At 46.9% G+C, this 20,309-nt stretch overlaps 1 protein-coding gene across 1 annotated transcript; it reads left to right on the forward strand.

Annotated features, from left to right (window-relative positions):
- The first annotated feature begins 12,062 nt into the window (after positions 1–12,062).
- Positions 12,063–19,664, forward strand: LOC133968660 (Krueppel-like factor 6). Its single transcript, XM_062404822.1, has 4 exons — positions 12,063–12,378; positions 14,283–14,868; positions 15,870–15,993; positions 16,756–19,664. Exons 1-4 carry the CDS (start codon positions 12,277–12,279, stop codon positions 16,805–16,807), a joined length of 864 nt encoding a protein of 287 aa, XP_062260806.1. The 5' UTR covers positions 12,063–12,276; the 3' UTR covers positions 16,808–19,664.
- The last annotated feature ends 645 nt before the right edge of the window (positions 19,665–20,309 follow it).

The raw sequence follows: 20,309 nt of genomic DNA on the forward strand, positions 1-20,309 counted from the left end.
AGCAGCACAGGACGATGCAGGAGGATGTGAACATGTGCATGTGTGAGATCTTGAAGTAGATGTGTAAAGGTTGTACAGTGCGACTGCTGTTAAAGATTCTGATATAATAATACATATGATTTAAGTCTCTCATGTTTTTCTGTTCAGGTTCCTGAGGTTAAGTCTCTCCCACTCGCCCTCCTCTCTCTCTCTCGGCATGAGGGTGAGTCAGACAGGATGTGGAATGCCTCGGATCGTGTGGAGGATTCCCCTCGGAGTGGGGGCAGGAAGGCAGGGGGGGGGGCTGGATTCCACGTCTGGGCTACAGTGGGAAGGAAGGGGGTCACGTTCCTGTTTGCATTATGGAATGGCAGCCGCTGAGGAGATGTGGATGGGGGCGGGTCACTCAGGGTCCTCTGGGGTCATTAACTCCTATCATCACATGCACAGCTGCCGGGGCCGGGCTGCGTGGGCCGAGCGGGCGAGAGAGAAAGAAAAGCTCCCATGATGTATGCTCCTCAAGCATGTTGGACTGGGAGCTGGACCACGAGCTAGATCCTGGTGAATATGAGTGTCGGCCATGAGTGAGTGTCAACGGAGAGCTGGGATATTCAGCCAAACATCTGAGGATAAACGAAAGTTCAAATAAAACTGATTTCTATAACCACAGATAGGGACATAATAATAAGAGAAGCTTCTGTTCATCCCAATCCTGAGGGTCGCCATGTAGTTTAAGTTTTATTATCAGTGGGAAGTTATGTCACAGGTCAGACGACAGAAATATGATAGCTGTTTATAGTTTTCTTCATTTAGACTCAAAAAGAGGAATGACCAACTTGAAATCTTAAATGCAAAGTGAAAAGGTTTAAAACTCCGACTGGATGAAACTGGGACACAAATTGAACAATGGACATGTTTTCCTCTTTTGGCCTCGAGCACCTTTAAGTGTCTTTCCAGCGTCTGGACACCGCTGCCATGTCTGTAGCTGTCATGTCTGTAGCTGTCATGTCTTTAGCTCTCATGTCTTCAGCTCTCATGTCTTCAGCTCTCATGTCTGTAGCTCTCATGTCTGTAGCTCTCATGTCTGTAGCTCTCATGTCTGTAGCTCTCATGTCTGTAGCTCTCATGTCTTTAGCTCTCATGTCTTCAGCTCTCATGTCTTCAGCTCTCATGTCTGTAGCTCTCATGTCTTCAGCTCTCATGTCTTCAGCTCTCGTGTCTGTAGCTCTCATGTCTGTAGCTCTCATGTCTTCAGCTCTCATGTCTTCAGCTCTCATGTCTTCAGCTCTTGTAGCTCTCATGTCTTCAGCTCCCAGGTCTTCAGCTCTCATGTCTTCAGCTCTCATGTCTTTAGCTCTCATGTCTGTAGCTCTCATGTCTGTAGCTCTCATGTCTTCAGCTCTCATATCTTTAGCTCTCATGTCTTTAGCTCTCATGTCTTCAGCTCTCATGTCTTCAGCTCTCATGTCTTTAGCTCTCATGTCTTTAGCTCTCATGTCTGTAGCTCTCATGTCTGTAGCTCTCATGTCTTTAGCTCTCATGTCTTCAGCTCTCATGTCTTCAGCTCTCATGTCTTTAGCTGCAATGTCTTTAGCTCTCATGTCTTCAGCTCTCATATCTTTAGCTCTCATATCTTTAGCTCTCATGTCTTTAGCTCTCATGTCTTCAGCTCTCATGTCTTCAGCTCTCATGTCTGTAGCTCTCATGTCTTCAGCTCTCATGTCTTCAGCTCTCATGTCTGTAGCTCTCATGTCTTCAGCTCTCATGTCTTTAGCTCTCATGTCTTTAGCTCTCATGTCTTTAGCTCTCATGTCTGTAGCTCTCATGTCTGTAGCTCTCATGTCTTCAGCTCTCATGTCTTTAGCTCTCATGTCTGTAGCTCTCATGTCTGTAGCTCTCATGTCTTCAGCTCTCATATCTTTAGCTCTCATATCTTTAGCTCTCATGTCTTTAGCTCTCATGTCTTCAGCTCTCATGTCTTCAGCTCTCATGTCTTTAGCTCTCATGTCTTTAGCTCTCATGTCTGTAGCTCTCATGTCTGTAGCTCTCATGTCTTTAGCTCTCATGTCTTCAGCTCTCATGTCTTCAGCTCTCATGTCTTTAGCTGCAATGTCTTTAGCTCTCGTGTCTGTAGCTCTCATGTCTTCAGCTCTCATGTCTGTAGCTCTCATGTCTTTAGCTCTCATGTCTTTAGCTCTCATGTCTGTAGCTCTCATGTCTGTAGCTCTCATGTCTTCAGCTCTCATGTCTTCAGCTCTCATGTCTTCAGCTCTCATGTCTTCAGCTCTCATGTCTTCAGCTCCCAGGTCTTCAGCTCTCATGTCTTCAGCTCCCAGGTCTTCAGCTCTCATGTCTTCAGCTCTCATGTCTGTAGCTCTCATGTCTGTAGCTCTCATGTCTGTAGCTCTCATGTCTGTAGCTCTCATGTCTTCAGCTCTCATGTCTGTAGCTCTCATGTCTTTAGCTCTCATGTCTTCAGCTCTCATGTCTGTAGCTCTCATGTCTTCAGCTCTCATGTCTGTAGCTCTCATGTCTGTAGCTCTCATGTCTTAAGCTCTCATGTCTTCAGCTCTCATGTCTTCAGCTCTCATGTCTTCAGCTCTCATGTCTGTAGCTCTCATGTCTTCAGCTCTCATGTCTTCAGCTCTCATGTCTTCAGCTCTCATGTCTTCAGCTGCACTGTCAGAGTGTTTGTTTCCACGACCTGTTTTTCAGATCATCTGTGTCCTCTGCGTTTCCCATTTGCCGGGACACAGTCGCTTCCTTTCATGCACAACAGGATGTGTGCTACTTGGACCGTACGTGCATGGGAAGCCCACAAATCATTTTCACTCGCCGTCGCGCCGATGACTCCGTTTTCCTTGTGTCACCCGGCTGCAGGTTAACTGGACGATTAGCAGACACACAGCCAGAGGTCTGACCGGGACTTCCACTGTCGGGTTAACGCGCTGGAAGTGCAGATTCAATGGTGATGCACAGCTGGTGTTTGAAAGTTACATTCTGAGGAGCAATTTTTTATCCTCAGTAAGATGTTCTACTAAATCCAGAAATCTGTATCTGCACCTGAATCATTTCTCTTATCAGCCTCGAACTTGTCCTGTGGGCTGTTCAGGGCTGAAGGAAGGTTTCTGACATGTGAAGCGTTCAGAGCTCTGTAGCAGTGACACCTGATTCTCCATCTTTTACTGCCACCAGCGTTACCACAGGCCAACCATTCCAAACAGGCAGGTCTGGGTCGACCGCTGCACTTGGAATTTTAATTAGAGTAAATACTTGAAAAGGTTTTCAGGCTCAAACGTAAAGAAGAAAGAAAGAACTGTCTGTCGCTGCAGCTCCTCTTTTCAGCCTCTGACTCGAACACTGCCTCTTTAAGACCCCCCTTCCTGATGAAGCCCAGTCTGCTCTGATTGGTCATTATTATTACGATAACTTTGTAAATTTAGACAGAAGCTCCGTTTACAACTTTCGCTTTACTTTTGCAAAACTTTATCTTTTCCCCCAAAACAACACACTAGAGGAAAGACACAGTGAAAAATGAATTCTTGCCTCAAAACAAACATTGACCCGAGTTTCAGAAGCAACATAAATCCTATAAGTAGGTGAGCAATGGTGCAGGATAATGGTATTTGTCCATAATGGCTTGTGTTTTTTTACATTAGCAGGATTAACAGACCTGCTCCTGCACCAGCTCATTCATGACGTTCACTCATAAACTCCCGAGGCGCATTTGAGTCATTTTCAAACCTGCTCTCATCATCTTTTTACTTCATTCCTCTTCTGCTGCTTTGTCAGGTTGAGATTCTGATGATCCGACTCATTAATTCCGGACGCTCTCTAAATGCAGAACTGATAATGGAGAAGAGGAAACAACCGAACTGAGCCTGTGTGGGGGGGGGGGAAGAAGCCGAGGTCTCACTCGGTGGAAATGACGAGCTCGACTCTCTCCTGTTGAAATATGACAGTGGAGGACGAGTGAAGGGAGAGCGGGGGGGGGGGGGGGGGGGGGGGGGGGTCTGACAGCATGTGGGATTGAAAAGAAGAAATCCTCAACTGGAGACGGATTGCAATAAAAAAAAAACGTTGATCCGTTAAAACAATCCACCGACCGAGGAATTAATCAACTCCCGGGGCATCACTCAATAACGGCATCAAACGTGTTCACTTTGCCAGGCGAGAACTCAAGTTACCCCTCAATAATAATTGTTGATAAGTTGGTGTTTTCATTTCGCACCATCCATCACGTCCCGAGGCGTAAATGCTCGGACTGATATCTCACATATATCTCACTTTGGAAGCGAAGCTGCTTTTCTTACTCCGCCGAGGATCAGCGTTCAATTTATCTCCCCCGCCTCGCCGCGACTCAACAGAGGTGATAAATCTCCAGAGCTAAAGCAAAGCTAGAACAACTGACCTCAGCGCTCACTGATGATAACGCCCGCGCGCCGCTAAACTGAAATCAATACCTTATCTTTTACATTTTTTCTGTTTCTTTCACACCTCACCCATTTAGCTAATGCAGTCGTGTGAAGGATGGTTCGCTGTCTCTGCTCCAGAATGTGGAATCGTTCAATTTTACTTTAGCTCGGCGGTAGATTCCTCAGGCTCCATGGACACTGGTGGTCTTTATGAAACTGGAATTACTGCCCTGCCTCTGTCTGCCAACGCAGCTTCAGTCTTCTTCTTCAGATTGGTTCGGTAGCTGTGACCTTTGACCTTTTAAGCACTAAAATCTAAGCATTAATAAGAGGTAAGAGAAAACCACATTATTTTCCAAATTTGAAAGGATTCACTCGGGATGTTCTGTGCGTTGTCGAGGATAGGAGCGTGTTGAGAGGTCAAATGTCTCTGACCTACAAATTCTAATCCTCCCAGGGAATGATGAAATGAAATTCCCTGTGGTTGATCCTCATACACCTCATGCAAGAGAAAACTCCAAGTGACCTTGACCTTTGACCACCAAACTTTCATTGGTTTTCATCTTTGTATAAAATTCTAAAGGATTCCCGTGACTGATTTGATGATCTTGCGTTCACAATGCAACACATGAACTTTGTGGGGTCCCCGCGACCTTAAACTTTTTTATTCAATAACAAAATTCGAATCAGTTCATCTGTGCATCCCAGGGAATGTTTGTACCAAATTTAAAGAACTTTCCCTAAGGTGTTCTTCGGATATCGTGTTCACAAGTTTGGGAATATATGAAAATAATGCTTGTGGCGTCAGGAAGTCACCAGCACGGATCCATAAGACGACCCATCAGTAGAATAAAGTTCTACACACGCATCAAATAACAGTCGGTAGTCAAATGTAACCAAGACTTTGACTAAAGACTCTGTTCTGGACGGTCACACTTTTCAGGGGAATCAAACTTGTGACCCTCTGACTCGGGGCTGTTCTCTCCAGCCGTCCGCTCAGCCCCCCCCCCCCCCCCCCCCCCCCCCGTGGAGCCAACCAGAGACATGCAGCAGATTGACACACTTCACAGTTTATTGGTCAAGGTTAAGTGGAGCTTTTTTCCGTTTCCTCGGAGCAGCCGGTCATGAGACGGCGGTGACTCACTCTGCTGTGACTCCTCGACTCACGGTGCAGCCGGCGCTCATTATCCCGGCAAACGGCTCTTTGATTGAAACAGAGAGACATGAAGTGCACTCAGGCTGAGGGGAGCAGTTATGTGCACAAGTAAATATTTCCCTGTAAAAAAACAGGTTGAAATAACTGTGATTTATTTAAGGAGAATAAACACTCACAAGTTTCTGCTGAAGCATTCTAACAGTTTTAGAGATCTGTCTGTTTGTGTCCTGCGTATCTGAAGAACCAATCATCTCACTGAGTTCACACTCGGGATCTGGATCGTTAAGAGCCGGGGGAAGAGCCGGATTGAATTTGGTTTGACTTGGACTTTTGAAACCTTCAATATTAATAAAACTTTGAATAATCAGACGACCTCTGCTGGGACTGAGACGAGTGATCACAACAGCAGCTTCTTCTCTTCTCCTGCGTTTTATTGGACTTTGAATAAACATTGAATAAACATTCTTTGTGCTGGTGAAGCTTCGGGCTTCTGAGGTCGGTCTCAACTTCCTGCTGCTCAGTCACTGCAGCTCTGAGGAAGAGAAGCAGCAACCAGCCAAACAAAGAAGCTGGAGGAGGCTCTGCACAGCTTCACATAACTTCTCTGCTCGCTCACTTTATCCTTGTGAACTGGGGGGCGGGGGGGGGGGGGGGTTAAGATATTGTATAAAAAAATAAATAGTAACCAGTTGTTCTAGAACAGCTGCGTCACAAATCTCTCCTGCGGCATCATGGGACCAAAACATCTGGCCCGAGACAGATGTTATACATTTACAGTACAGTGACGTGTGATTGGTGAATTTCTCTCTGAACAGAATCCAGATTATGAAACGCACTCATTTTAAAAAACATGTTTGATAAATCAGATACAAAGTGAAGCCATGTCAGGTTTATTTTTATTGCTCATAAAAAAAACAATAATAACTGGAGCTGAGCCAAAGGACAAACAGCAAAGGTTTAATTAGAAGTCAATGATAGTGATTACTCAGAAACAAACTGATGACAGAGAGATGTGAGGCTTGGTACTTTACTGTTTAACTATAAATAAAAACAAAACAAACAAAAACACCAGATGTGTCAAACTTCAACCAACAGAATAAACGCACGTAAGTTCAATTTAATCATAAATACATTTCTTTTTTCCTCGTAGTTAATTCTGTAGAATAAAAGTTTTGTTATCGGCAAACAAACCAAACTTACACGTCTTATATAAATGAGCCGGGGAGCTGCCGGGTCCAGGAGAGACAACATGTGTCCCTCTCTCTTGTTTAAGTTCCCTGTTGGCTGCTCAGACACACACACGACGCTGCCAGATGACATCAGGCAGTAATTAGCACATCAATACATTGGACACACCACTTGTGTGTCTTTTTCCCAAGCTGGTAGCGACGCGTCACACAAACGAGTCATTCAGGGACTCGACACACACACGAGCACGTTCACCCGACGGTTGGGAAAGTGTTTCATGTTGTCACTTGCTGCTTTTAAGAGATGATGTCATCAGCAGCAGATTTACTGGGATGGAGTGTTACGTCACCTAAAAGCTTTCTATACATGCCGACACACACACAGACACACACAGACACACACACTCACACAGGCAGTCACCCCCACTGTGCATGTATCTGACCGCTTCACTGATCATACCCAGAATGCAAAGGGTTAACACGCTGCATGCAGGTCATCTCCACACACACACACACACACACACACACACACACACACACACACACACACACACACAGCAGATCTGTGCTCGTGCAGTTGTGACTCATCTCGTGTCCGGTGGATGTGTGAAAGACGCTTGTGTCTCCTGAGTGGAACCACAGGTCACGTCTATGGGCTCTCTCTCTGAAGAGCTTTGCCCATATATGGGCGGGGGCTCGGCCCCGGTGATCAGATTAGAGGAATCTGTCGATCATTAGATTATTTGAAATGCACTCGGCAGCGTGACGTAGGCCAACGGGAGAGTCTCTCTAAGTTATGAGCGCTCTCCACCTTCCGTAGCAGCAGATCTAATCGGTATCTAATATGTTGTTGTTGTTGTTGTTGTTGTTGTTGTGTCCAGTTCACAATGACTTGGTATCTTGTGATTTGTGGTACAGTTCATGCTACACAGCTGATTGGTGACAGGGGATCACACACACGAGGAAGCGGGAATTACTCTAAGCTTTTGCGTCTTTAAAACTTCATATTTGATCATCACACAGTTAAATGTTTGACTTTGTGCAGCTCAAATTTTGCCAAAAAGCTACATTTATTTTATATTTTGCATTAAAAGCAATATGCAAACGTCATATGAGTCCTCTTGAAGTGTCGGCGAGAGTCTTGAATCTCAATCAATCCCAGATTTTGCTCTAATCTGGGGATTATGTCAGCTTCTGAACATCAGGATACAAACCGTGAACCAGGCTTTATACTTGTGATCATCTTTTTATTCCCAGTTTTCATCTGATGATCTGATACCGAGAGTCTCAGATTAAAAAGATGCAGCAGCACCATCGCCTCCCACTCGGTGAAGATCCTCTCTGTCTTTATTTGGTTATGTTTTGAATAATGCTGCGGTCATGGGCACCGGGGCTTTTATTTTTCAGGCAACTATGTAAACATCACTCAGGATCTTTATTGATTCCACTCACAGTTGCTGCTGCGTGAGCTGCACTGAGTGTGTTTACTCTCCTCTCGGGTTCTCAGCCGCTCTCCACACCGGGATGTTTCCTCCTTGTGCTGCTGAGAACTGAGAATCTCAATCAGAAGCATTTAGCAAAGTGTTGAAGAAAAGCAGAAGGAGTTTCCCTCAACTTCCTCTGGACTGATGTCGTACTTCTGTTCCTCTGTTGAAGGCCTCACAATCCTGACTCATATAAATATGTTAGCGAAATCAACTCTCCTCATACATCCAAATGGTAAATTGGTAATAATCCCAAACCAAACGGCACACACTGCATTTACCAGACGATCCATCAAACGCACACAGACACAACAACGCACACAACTCCTGAATCTCTGTCGTTTGTTATTATGCTATCTGACTTCTCCTTCCCAATGGCAACAAGGAAACTTATTTTTTTTTGTTTAGCCTAATTGCGTCAGTGTGTTTCTAATCAGGCACCAGACACTGTTTGCAAATTAAGAGCTGGCTTTTATCCATCGTGCACAGAATTCTGGGGACGGCTAATTAAAAGTCAGTGACCAGAAGTTGTTGTTTATTTTGGCATTCTTCCTCAAAGTGCTTTGTTTTTTTATGAATATTTTTTTCAGATGAGAAGCAGAAATAGTTTGTTTTTCCTGTTTGATCTCTGACATCGTCTGTGGTGAGGAAACACAACTGACTCGGCTGCTCGTGTGTGTCCAGTGGTTTGTGGTGTCGGCTGCTGTGCACAGATAAGATTGTCACATCTATTTAGTGCAGACTATTGACATAACTTTATCCTTTATAAATACAACTATATACATGTATATATATGAATGCTCTTCCTCTCCTCTGTTAGGTATGTGAGGGAGGCAGTGTTGTGAGTTTCTTCATCGACAGTGTCTGCATGTTTCCAGCAAGGTAGCACTCATCAACCAGAGCATGTGATATATGCAGATCCACACACAGACAAAGCCTGACCAGTTCAGAGCTGGGAGGATTCTGCACCGGCTGTTTATGCTCATTATTATGTTGCCATGGATCCATGCTGTCACCGACCGGCATCCGTCTCTTCTTCGTGGAAACCGGCTCCAAACACTCGAGTGACTCGTTCTCTCTGTGCATCGGCATCCGGGCGAGAGAGGCGGTGCAGGAATCTGATTTGATGACGCCGAGTTTCACAAGGGAAGTGCAAAAGTGACACTTGTATAAATATTAGCTGGTGAGTGTGCAGGAAACCACTGAGAGGAGTTTCTAAGAAAAAGACCCATTGAGGTTATAATAGTCAGAAATGTGTTAGAAAAAGATTCAGAAGCTGCTCACAACTGAAACAATGTGGTTGTTACCAAGACAGTACATTAAATATTCACTTTACTACATAGTCATCTAGTTCTGTCCATGGACTGTGTATGAAGCCAAAACATCTGGATGGTGTCCCTGGAGGCTGGGTGTGGAAGAGTTGATAAACCTCGCCTCCTCCATGTTAGCAGACGGGACCTGGACCAAACTAAAAACTTACCAGTGCACGTTAAATACATTTTAGGAAGTTGTCATCACCCTGATATACGTCCAAGTGATCATGTTTCATGTTTTAATGTTTCAAAACTTAACTTCAACAAATGAGTTTTGACATGAGGAACCTATTTGCTTCTTTTTCAGCCCTGAACACATAAGCTACAACACCACTGGTCAAGCTCAGATTCAAACTGGGAACCTCACACTGGATCACCGTGCCGCCCAGAGCTGAAATCCAATGGTTTAATTTCAGTTTTCAAGTTCCCAAGCTGTAATTACAACTTTTTAAATATTGCTAATCGATATCCAAGTGGGGAAATGATCAGTCACAGTAACTCTCACACGCTGTGACAGCACCAGTCTATACAACCTGCTGTATATTAACACCGTTAATGTGTTGGCACGTGTTGGAGTGCTGGGCCAGTGACCTGCCGGAGAGGATTTTTGTGTGCACAGTATTTTTTTTATCACTTAATAGTGAAACTAATGCACAGGCCAGTTCCCTTATTACCCCCCCCCCCCCCCCCCCCCCGACTGCATGTCACACACACAAAGAGAAGTATTTATACAGAATGAGCTTTGATATAAATACTCCCCTTGTTCCTCTGCGCTGCTCAGAAGGTCACCAGTGAATCATGGATGCTGCAGGGGAGCATGACTCGTCCCTTCTGCTACCTATGATCTATATCACAACACATACCCACCCCCCCACAGTGCATGTGCTCCCTCCCCGTCCCCGTCCCCTGCACTCCACACACACTCATGACAGAATGTGATAGTGCTGAGTGCTGCAAAAATGTGCCCACAGCTGAGATCCCAACAAAAGAGACTGGGTAGTGGAGGCGCTCGACTGGGGCCAGTGGGTCAGACAATGGTTCACTGTTCCAAATATGTTGTTTGTCACATCGCTGCCTTCTAGCCCCTCAATGCCGCCGTTGTTCCGCTTGACTTCAACTTTATCCCACATCTTATGCAACTGGATATGTAATTTTACTCACATGCTCCGTGTGTGTGCTGAGCGGCAGCGAGCTGAAGAGCTGCAGCGGCGTCAGTCAGTGTTTTGAGCTTTAATGAGAAACTCCAATTAGAACTCTTTAACAGCATTTGCACAAAGGAAGTAGTGACTTTACTCCGCTGCTTAACAAAATAAAAGCCCAACTCCTGTATTTTTAAAAGCCACCTGATGATAGCCTACTGTTGGATTCATTTTTTTTTTATTATTAAAAAAGAAGACGACATCTTGCAAAATGACGTTTTTATGCTAACAACAGAATGAAAGCACATAAATCTCTCCATCGTGTATTAGCTCTCATTAATATTCATGTTTTTCTGATGTTTGGGGAGAAGGCACAGGGGAAAGGAGGAGGGGGGGGGGGGGTTCATTCCTGCAGTGTGTATTTATAACATGTCACTCTGGAGCTGCCAGAGATCCGTCGGGGATCTTATTATTAGAAACTCTTCGAGGCCTGCACTCCTCTCTGCTCCGTCCTGCCTCCAGAGGAAACACAAGGCAGCGGTGTGATTCCATGATTGTTTCTGGGCTGAGCTCCGTTTCTGAGACGGAGAGAGAGCCACAGGTGATTGGAGTTATAACATACACATACACACGCACAGACACACAGACACACACAAACACACAAATGTCCCTCATGATGCGCCTCAAGCTGCTGCCTCCTCAATAACCCGCATTGCATTTTGGCGAATAATCATCTTTATGGGCAACTCCATTAGAAGTTAATGGCTTATTAAAACGGTGTACACGGTCATGGGGGGTGGGGGGGGGGGGGGGGGGGGGGGGCGCTATTGATGTGTGTCCTCCGCGGGATCTCTGATCTCTGGACACCGATGAAAACAAACAGTCTATCGGTTCTTTTTATTTCGTGGAGCACCACGACTCGTGACAACTGTGTCCCCGGGTTTGACGCTTTGGTCTCGGTTGGGTCTCACTGGAGCTGGGGGGGGCTTTATTAGAATTAGAAACGTATAGGGAACACAGTGAGGTGCGTTATTTGGAGACGCAGCCGGCGCTTCTCCTCCTTCTCCTACGAGGAGGCGCGAACCAGAACCCGAGCCGCGCAGTGGCTCGAGCGGAGAAGTCCACTTCCTCGTTGTGCTCGTGGAGGACTCTGGTTTATATAGAGCTCTAAAAATAGCGCCGGTTCAGTCCAGCAGGGGGCGGAGCCGCCGGAGGAGCGCGCTCCAACCACCGCGCGCAGGAGGAGGCGGCCGCGGCCCCGCATTGGCCGGGGCGGCGCTCGGAGGCGGGGGTTCTAATCCCGCCTGCTCATAGGCCTGCGCTGCGTCACGTCACGGTGTCACATGGGGGTGGGTTTGTCTGTAATTTTGAATCGGGGGGGAAGTTTACAGTGCGCTGTCGGACTTTCGGAGAGTTCAGTGTTGTGCGCTCTCCCGTGCGTCACACGCTCCACAGCTCCTCCACTGGAACAGCGCACGAGCCGCCGCCTGGCACCGTACATGCGAGCACCTCCTGGACTCCTGCTCCTCATCCGACACCTCCTTTCTCCTCCTCCTCTCGCTTCCACTGGTGGCTGCTGCTGCTGCTGCGTCCGCGGAGCGACATGGACGTCATCCCAATGTGCAGCATCTTCCAGGAGCTCCAAATCGTGCACGACACCGGATACTTTTCGGCATTGCCATCCCTGGAGGAGTACTGGCAGCAGGTAACCTTCCACCCCCCCCCCCCCCTTGCCTCTCGTCCCGCAGCGTGTGTGTGCCCCTGGATGGCGCGAGGAGAGCGCGTAGTTCTCCGCTGACAGCTCAGACCCGTGGACGCGCAAATGTCAAAGTTGTGTACGCAAGATAATTCCCCCCCCCCCCCCCCCCTTCTGCGTGCATTTACTTCAGTGGCACAGGTCGCGTGCGTTTCCCTGTTTTAAAGTCTCCACGCGCGTGTTCTCAGAGGAAATGGTGCAAGTTCCCTTCGTGACGAATCTCGACGGTTCCGTTTTTTTTTACTTTTTACGCGTCCGGTTCTTCATGATTCGGTTATTTTTAATTTTTTGTTTGATATTTTCTGAGTGGACTTTAGTTTTTTGTTATGCAAATTCTGTGTTAAAGGTTTGCAAGGTTTGTGATAAAGTCAAAACACGCTGTGCTGCAGATTGAAGGATTGAATGGCGAGCCGTGCGTCTTTGCGCGTATCTCCTCCTCCTCCCCCTCTCTCTCTCTCTCTCTCTCTCTCTCTCTCTCCGCCTCGCTTGCTCTCCGTCACACACACACACATTCTCTCTCTCTCTCTGTGTTACTCACACAAACACACAGAGGGAGCGAGAGACTGACAGAGAGAGAGAGAGAGAGAGAGAGAGAGAGACCAGTCGACCCCTGCGTGACTCAACAGAGGACTCTTATCCTGGAGACGATGGAGCGGTTAGAGTCGCCTCTTCTTCCTGTGGGGAAATGCATTCAAACGGTTTCCCCCTCTTCTTCTTCTTCATCTTCCTCTTCCTCTTCTTCTGTCCCTGCTCGTCTGTCAGGTCTCGTCGGGCTTCAGGCCAAGTCTCGTCCTCTCAGGCATTTAAAGCTCGCATGGGATCTGTGCAGCACTGCTGGAGGGGAACATTTGCCTTGAATGCTCCCTGTCTCTGTCTCTGTCATGTCCTCACAATGTCCCCCGCTCCAGACAGAGAGAGTGTTTGTCTTTCTGTGGCATGCCTATTCTATCACTCTTTAAGATAAGGTTTCTGTAATGACCAAAGTTAGAAAACCATATTTATCTCAGAACCGAGCCTCTGCCCTCGAGCCCGGTGCACCGGTCGGTTCCAGTGACAGGAATCTGGCTGTAAACTGGAAATCTGCTTCATTAGGGGAAACTGCTCAGGCCCATTAGCTGCCCCGGTATCTGCCCTGTGCTCGGTGACGGCCTCGCTCTCTCACTTCCCTTTCAAAGGGAAATAATCCCACAATCCTCAGCGGCTCGTGCACTATTCATGCCAGGCTTTTTATGGACCCCCGTGAACCCAGACCTCCCTCCTCCCGCTCCCCGGTGTGCCATGTTATTTCTAGCAATGCCTTTCGAATGCATTATTAAATCCACATTATGTTGAATAATTGATGGATTTAAAAGATCTACAAGCACTTCCCTAACCCAGTGGGGGGGCTCTGTAGCATATGTAAATTTCATGGCCGGGGCCCAACGCACACCTTAACGCACTCACACACACAGACAGACACACACACACACACTTACTCGATAAGAGCACCTTGTTCTCGGGTGCTCTCTGTAGGAAGTGCACTGCTTGTAATCTTCCCTGATGTGGTCTCAGAGGGCCACCGTAGAACACTCCTCTTCACCATCCTCTGCATAGGACATTGTGTCTGTCCTCATTCATACTGGCAGGAAGGAAGCAGGGCCACTGGTGTTAGTGTCACAGTGTGTCGCCCCCCCCCCCCCTCCCGCTGCTGCTGCTGCTAAGAATAAACACAGAGTCTCGAGAAGAACAGCAGAGTTTGTGTTTCCCGTAAAAAAAAATGAGTAATTTGTTATGGACGTTGTGTTGCCTCGGGCTCCGTGCACCCGTTAACTCACTGCTCTCTCCCCCCCCCCCCCCCCCCCCCCCCTGCACAGACCTGCCTCGAGCTGGAGAGGTACCTCCAGAGCGAGCCCTACGTCTCGGCCACCGAGCTCAAGTTCGACAGCCAGGAGGACCTGTGGAGCAAGCTGATGCTCGCCTGCGGGGACAAGTCGAAGGACCCCGACCCAAAGATCCCCTCCATCAAGGAGGAGGAGGACAATCAGGACAGCCAGCACGCGGACGCCGGCGGCTTCCACTCGGACGCCAGCAGCGAGGCCTCGGACAGCTCCGAGGAGCTCTCCCCCACCCTCGACTTCTCCTCCGGAAACTCTTTTACTGACATTCTGGGCGATGGCGGCGAGGACTTGGGCTCGGCCATCATCAGCACGCCGCCGTCCTCACCTGAGCTGGGCAAGGACGGCTCTGCAGCCCAGGTGTGGAGCGGGACACAGACGGCGCTGCACTCGCCTGGGAAAATAAGGACAGGGGGCACGGAGAGGGCCGTGGACAGGTCGGGGGTCACCAGCGGGGAGGCGTCGCCCGACGGGAGGAGGCGGGTGCACCGGTGCAACTTCAACGGCTGCAGGAAGGTGTACACCAAGAGCTCACACCTCAAAGCACACCAGCGCACACACACAGGTAGGACATGCTCTTATTACTGGGATGGGGGGGGGGGGGGGTTACAACATCAAGTTGTTGAAGTAAAACTCACCTGAAGAGTGAAAACCTCTCAAAAGAGAAATTAAAATGTTGATTTCCCATCCAAAGTTTTGAAAATGCTCCCACGTAGTTTGAATTGTTTGTCAGGAGGAATGACCTAATTCACACAGAGGAACGTGAGTTCATGCGGGGGGGGGGGGTTCTTTGGTGGCCCAGCAGCACCCAGAGGATGTGGATCCTGCTAACACATCAACAGTACTCAGGTTTCACCCTGGGAACAAACCTCAGAAAGTCGTCCGTTCACATTCGCAGGCCGAGGAAGGAGAACCACTGAAACAGAGAGAGCCGATGGGAAGCTGACATTTGCGGTGTTCCGTCCCCGGGTTCAGATGTGAGCAGTTTCCCTCTCGACCTCTGACCCCTGCCAGCCTGTTTACAGCTGTGTCGCTCCCATTAGCGGAGGAAGTCACATTCCTGGCATCCTTTCGCTGACCATGTTAGCCACATGGTTAATGGCCTTCAGGACCATTAGGAGCAACCTCGAGTTTTTCCTGCAGCTCTCCCCCCCGTTACATAAGCCGTCTACTCGAGCAGCGCCTTGAGGCTGCATACCACAGCTCTCAGGAACCACAAGGCACAAGACTGTTTCCCTCCTGAGCCCGGAGGAGCCAGACCGATCTGCTTAGCACCTGCTTAGGATCATACTTTCCCAGAAACCCTCGATGTTAAAACCCCTCAGACGGGAAACAACTGTAAATACTGGGTATGTTTCTGCAGAGCTGCATTTTGAAACGTCAAACACTCTCAGAATGACAATCATGATACTTCACAGTGCTACAGAGTTATTTAACAAAATACTTGTATCTGAGCGTATAAAAACATCTTTCAACATTTCAAGGATTTGAGATCTTTGTGAACTTTCTGATAAATGTCTTGTTTCTCCTCCGTGTTAATCCTGTGACCCCTCTTGACCCTTGCAGGTGAGAAGCCCTACAGGTGTTCATGGGAGGGCTGCGAGTGGCGCTTTGCACGAAGCGACGAGCTCACCAGACACTTCAGGAAGCACACCGGAGCCAAGCCATTCAAATGCAGCCACTGTGACAGGTGAGCAAGTCAGAGAATAACCAGAGTGACCTTTTGTGTCTTTCCAGTTTTTAATTGACGGTATTGTAAGCGGCATGAGGAAGTTGTGATGTGAAATACGGTGGAGGGATGGATGAGGGTCAAGGATGGACAGATGGGGTCAAGGGGTTAGATGAAAAGTGGGTGAGGAACAAGGGGATGAGTGACGTGTCAAGATGAAGAGCAGGAAACTTCCCAATGAGCCGTTGTTGTTGTTTTAAATGTGTTTGGATGAGAACTGCACATGAGCAGCCTCCATCTTCTTCTTTTTACTTCAGCAGAACTTTAGTTTTGGACAAGCCGACTTCCTCGTTCTTCTTCTGCTTATATGATGAACAACAGGACGTAGTCAAACCAAACTCTTCCTCTACAGGAGAAGATGTTTCCTCAAGATCATAGTCTTTAAATAAAGATGGAGTGTAGAAGTCCTGAGTGACAGACAAGACTTTTGAAATGAATCTCGAGTGCATCTCATGTTCGATCATCTCGTTTCAGCCAGTTTTAAATTGAACAATGAACCAAAACAGATCAGAGCAAACACTTGAGCACCTGGGATTCAAACCACCTAAAAGCTAAAACAAGGAGGAGGCGGGGCTCGTACTGCAGCCACCCACCAGGGGGCGATCCGATGACTCAACCTCACTTTGTAATGTCGTCCATCTTTGTTTACAGCGAGGGTTTAGAACAGCAAATGTGAAAATGGACACGAGAGATTAATACTTTCCCTCTTCTCGGTTTCCGCAGGTGTTTCTCCCGCTCCGACCACCTGGCGCTGCACATGAAGAGGCACATCTAAGATGGCCTCCGTGTGGACGGCTCTGAGGGATGATTCTGGTTGGTTGTCCCGACCTGTTGGGGGATCAGCGAGGCCGGTGTGTCCTGGGAGCGCCAGCAGGAGCACCGCCGGGTTCCAGGCGCTGGGAAAAAAACATGAAGCAACGCAGGCTATTATTTGCACCATACTTAGTGCCTCCAAGCCCTCGATGTGGAGACAGCTCTTCAGAGGCTTTTTGCAGAGGAGGAGGGGGGGGGGGATTTAAAAAAAAAGAACTGGGAGAAATCTGGGCTGGAGCAGATGGGAGGAGCCTCTTCTGTATGGTGTACGACGCTTTTTTCCTGGAGGATTATGGGACTCCTTTGGGGGGGGGGGGGTCGCCGTGCCTCCGATGACAGTGTGTTTGCCTGTACGCATGGGGACTGAGTGCCTGTGACTGGGAGCCTGTGACTGGCTTTAATGGAGCAGATGGAGCTTGCATTGTGGATCGCGAATGAATGAGTGAATGACCAGGAGGGGGCGATGTTGTGCTGTTTTTTTTGCGGGGGTTGGGGGGGGGAGATATCTTGTTGTCTCTCTGAATGCAAGCGGAAAAAAAAAATACGGTTCTGTCTGTGTCCTTTGAGTCTCTGGGCTGTGGAGTGGAGCAGGAGGGCGCCCCCTGTGTGCCCGGAGGTGGAACTACAGCTCCCTATTCAAAAGTGGGAGGTTGTTTTGTTTAGTGCAGCTATTAAATGTGCAATGTATTAAGTAGCCTGTCTCAAACCATACACGCTATGAAGCTCATTTTGTTGTCCATTGTGTGAGCTCTGTATCTTAAAAACAAAAAAAACACACAAAAAAAATCTACGGTTGTGCACAAACAGTTGTCACCATTATAACAGACAATGCATGGGATCGGGGGGGGGGGTTTCTCACCCGTTTGCTTATGGGACAACTGAATTCCATTCGAGAGCAGCTACCTTCATATTATGCTATCGTAGTATTTGTACAAAACACATAAGGCAGTCGTTTTATTTTTTAATTGTATTGATAAGTTGGGGATACCACTATTGCTTGGCAAATGTCTTGACCATGGGGGGGGGGGGGGGGTGTTCCTTTCTCTTCACGTTAGCGCTTCTCTCTTTTTCTTTTCTATCTGTAAATGCACTGTTGACCTTACTGATGCCTTATGTAAGTGGCCTTGTCCTGTTTAATAGATCACTCTCTCTCACACACACACAAACAGACACACACACACACAGCTAACGGGGACTGCTAATGGGGGATTGTGGTAGAATAGCTTTATAACGGCTCTGATCCATACAGTCACACCTTTGCCCCTCTTGTCCCCAGACAGACTCGGATAATAAAACATAAAAAAACTACACATCAGCTTCACGGTGACTGACATCTTTACATTTCTGTGTCGATCACACATCAGAGCTGCAGCTCGAGGCCCGGGGCCGGGTCGTGGCGCCGCTCGGTGCCGTGATGGTTTACTACCATGTAGTATCAGCGGACTGTAACTCGCTGACAAAGGTACAAAGGAGTCTTGGAAAGATGTTCTCATGAAGCGCGGCACACTCGTCCCAGCGAGGATGTGACAAATGGAGATTTACTCAGAGAGAACCAACACACTGGGGCCACTTGTCTCCGTGGATGTGTCGGAATCCCCCCCGAGGTTCAAAGCAAACGTCCTTCAGAGCCATGACCACATTCTCAATCATGAGTCTGTTTAGATGTTGTGTGTTTTGCCCTCAGGCGGAGTCCTTGTCTTTACTCAGTCGTGGTTTAAACAACCCATGATCTGACTGAACGGTACCTAAACCAGTCCAACCAGTTCAGCTGAAACCTGCTTTGCAGATCTTGGGGGGGTTTCTGTGTTTCTCTGCAGCTGACCTGAGACCAGACTTTAGGACCAGATGCATGTCTGTACCAACTTCACTATTTTGCATGTTTTAACTTGAGTTACTCGACTTCACCACGCTCCTCCGTGGGTTGATAGAATTCTCCGATCTTTCTGATTTATTGGAATCTCTTCCGCTCACATTTGGACAAAACATAATCACCATTTCACCCCATTTCTAGAAAAATCGGTTTGGAGCCACAGTGTCAATGTTTTTGTCAATAACTAAAACGTGTGTACTCTAAGGGTACGGCTGATCTGCGTGTTCACACAACTCAACGTCTGTCACTCAGTAGTCACCATCACAGGTAGCCTTGTTCCAACTCTGCAGCTGTACAGGTGAACCTTAAAGAACAAGAGAAATCCATGTTTCTTTTTACACTGAGAAATGTCAGAAATGCAAAGATTATGTACAATGTAAACTAAGAGAATTTTCTATGGAAGCTTCTATTTTGAAAGGGTATGGGACCAAAACAAACAAAAACAAAAAAAAATGGTGTGTTGTTTCTAAACATGAACCAATAAAGACAAGAGGCAGAGGAATTACTGTAAAATAGACTCGATCCATTCTCCTTCATTCGCTTCATCTTTGGTTTCGGTTGATTCGAAATGTGCTTTTATTTTTAAAAGGCATCAATAGCGCCTAAACCGGTGGCCTGTCTTCATTCAAGGAAAAAAAATAATATCAGACGTGAATTGTTCTGGACACTTGAATTGTTCTAATTTTGCATTCTGGTGCCTGCTGAGAATTACCTTTGTTTTTCCTTTTTGTTAAAAAATTTGCCATGTGATTTTGTTTCTGAATTTTTCATGGACGCCCGATGTTTAGCCGGAGAATCTTTATTGAACGAACGTGGAGATAAAATGTGAGGCTCTATTTTTGTTTGTTTTATGTTATAACAAGATTTTTTCATTTTGAAATTGTTTTGTAAAATAGTTTCTGTATGAATGTATTTTTTATTGGAAAATTGATAAAAAGACTTTATTGGATCTACCTGTGTTTCTTATTGTTTTCCCCTCCCCCTCCCCCCTCTGGTGTGGTCAAACAGGAAGTGTCTGGTCACAGGAAGTGGTCAGTAGATTCTTAAAAGAGATATTACGTCTGTTGAGTCCTTTCACTGGAGAGGTCAAAGGTCAGGTCGGCTACAGCAGGTACCTGGAAACAGAGTTAGTGAGACGGCTAACACCTGCAGTTCATGTTTAAACAACAAATACAATAATATAACTATCACACACACATTAGTTCAGTAAAAATAGAGAAGAATAGATGAGTTTGAAAAAAGTTAAATTGTTCCAAAGGTTTTGGATGAGGTGCAGTAAAGGTAAGAGCACTTACTTAAGATGAGATAAATTAAGATAAGATAAGGGAATCATTTATTATTCCCACAACTGTGTAAGCTGCTGTGTTGCAGTAGCAAAGTTAAAAACAAAAAAAGTTAATATGCATTATAAACACAATGAAATAAAATACATATAACAACAGAATGAAATGAATATATAGAGTGTAACATGCAGGATCATCAGAGAATGAAGCGGCTTTCATCTCCACATGCACAAAACATTTCACACACATTTTCAAAGATGTAATTACTGGTATTTTATTACAAATATCCAGAAAACTGTACAAAAACAATC

Source organism: Platichthys flesus, chromosome 14 (genome assembly GCF_949316205.1).
Source record: "Platichthys flesus chromosome 14, fPlaFle2.1, whole genome shotgun sequence".
In the NCBI taxonomy this organism is placed as follows: Eukaryota; Metazoa; Chordata; class Actinopteri; order Pleuronectiformes; family Pleuronectidae; genus Platichthys; species Platichthys flesus.

Bases quoted from the DNA above. Each gene is read 5' to 3' on its own strand.
- LOC133968660 (XM_062404822.1), top strand. From the start codon at position 12,277: ATGGACGTCATCCCAATGTGCAGCATCTTCCAGGAGCTCCAAATCGTG. The intron at 14,869-15,869 runs GTAGGACATGCT...TGACCCTTGCAG, and splicing joins ACACCAGCGCACACACACAG to GTGAGAAGCCCTACAGGTGT. The intron at 15,994-16,755 runs GTGAGCAAGTCA...CGGTTTCCGCAG, and splicing joins AAATGCAGCCACTGTGACAG to GTGTTTCTCCCGCTCCGACC.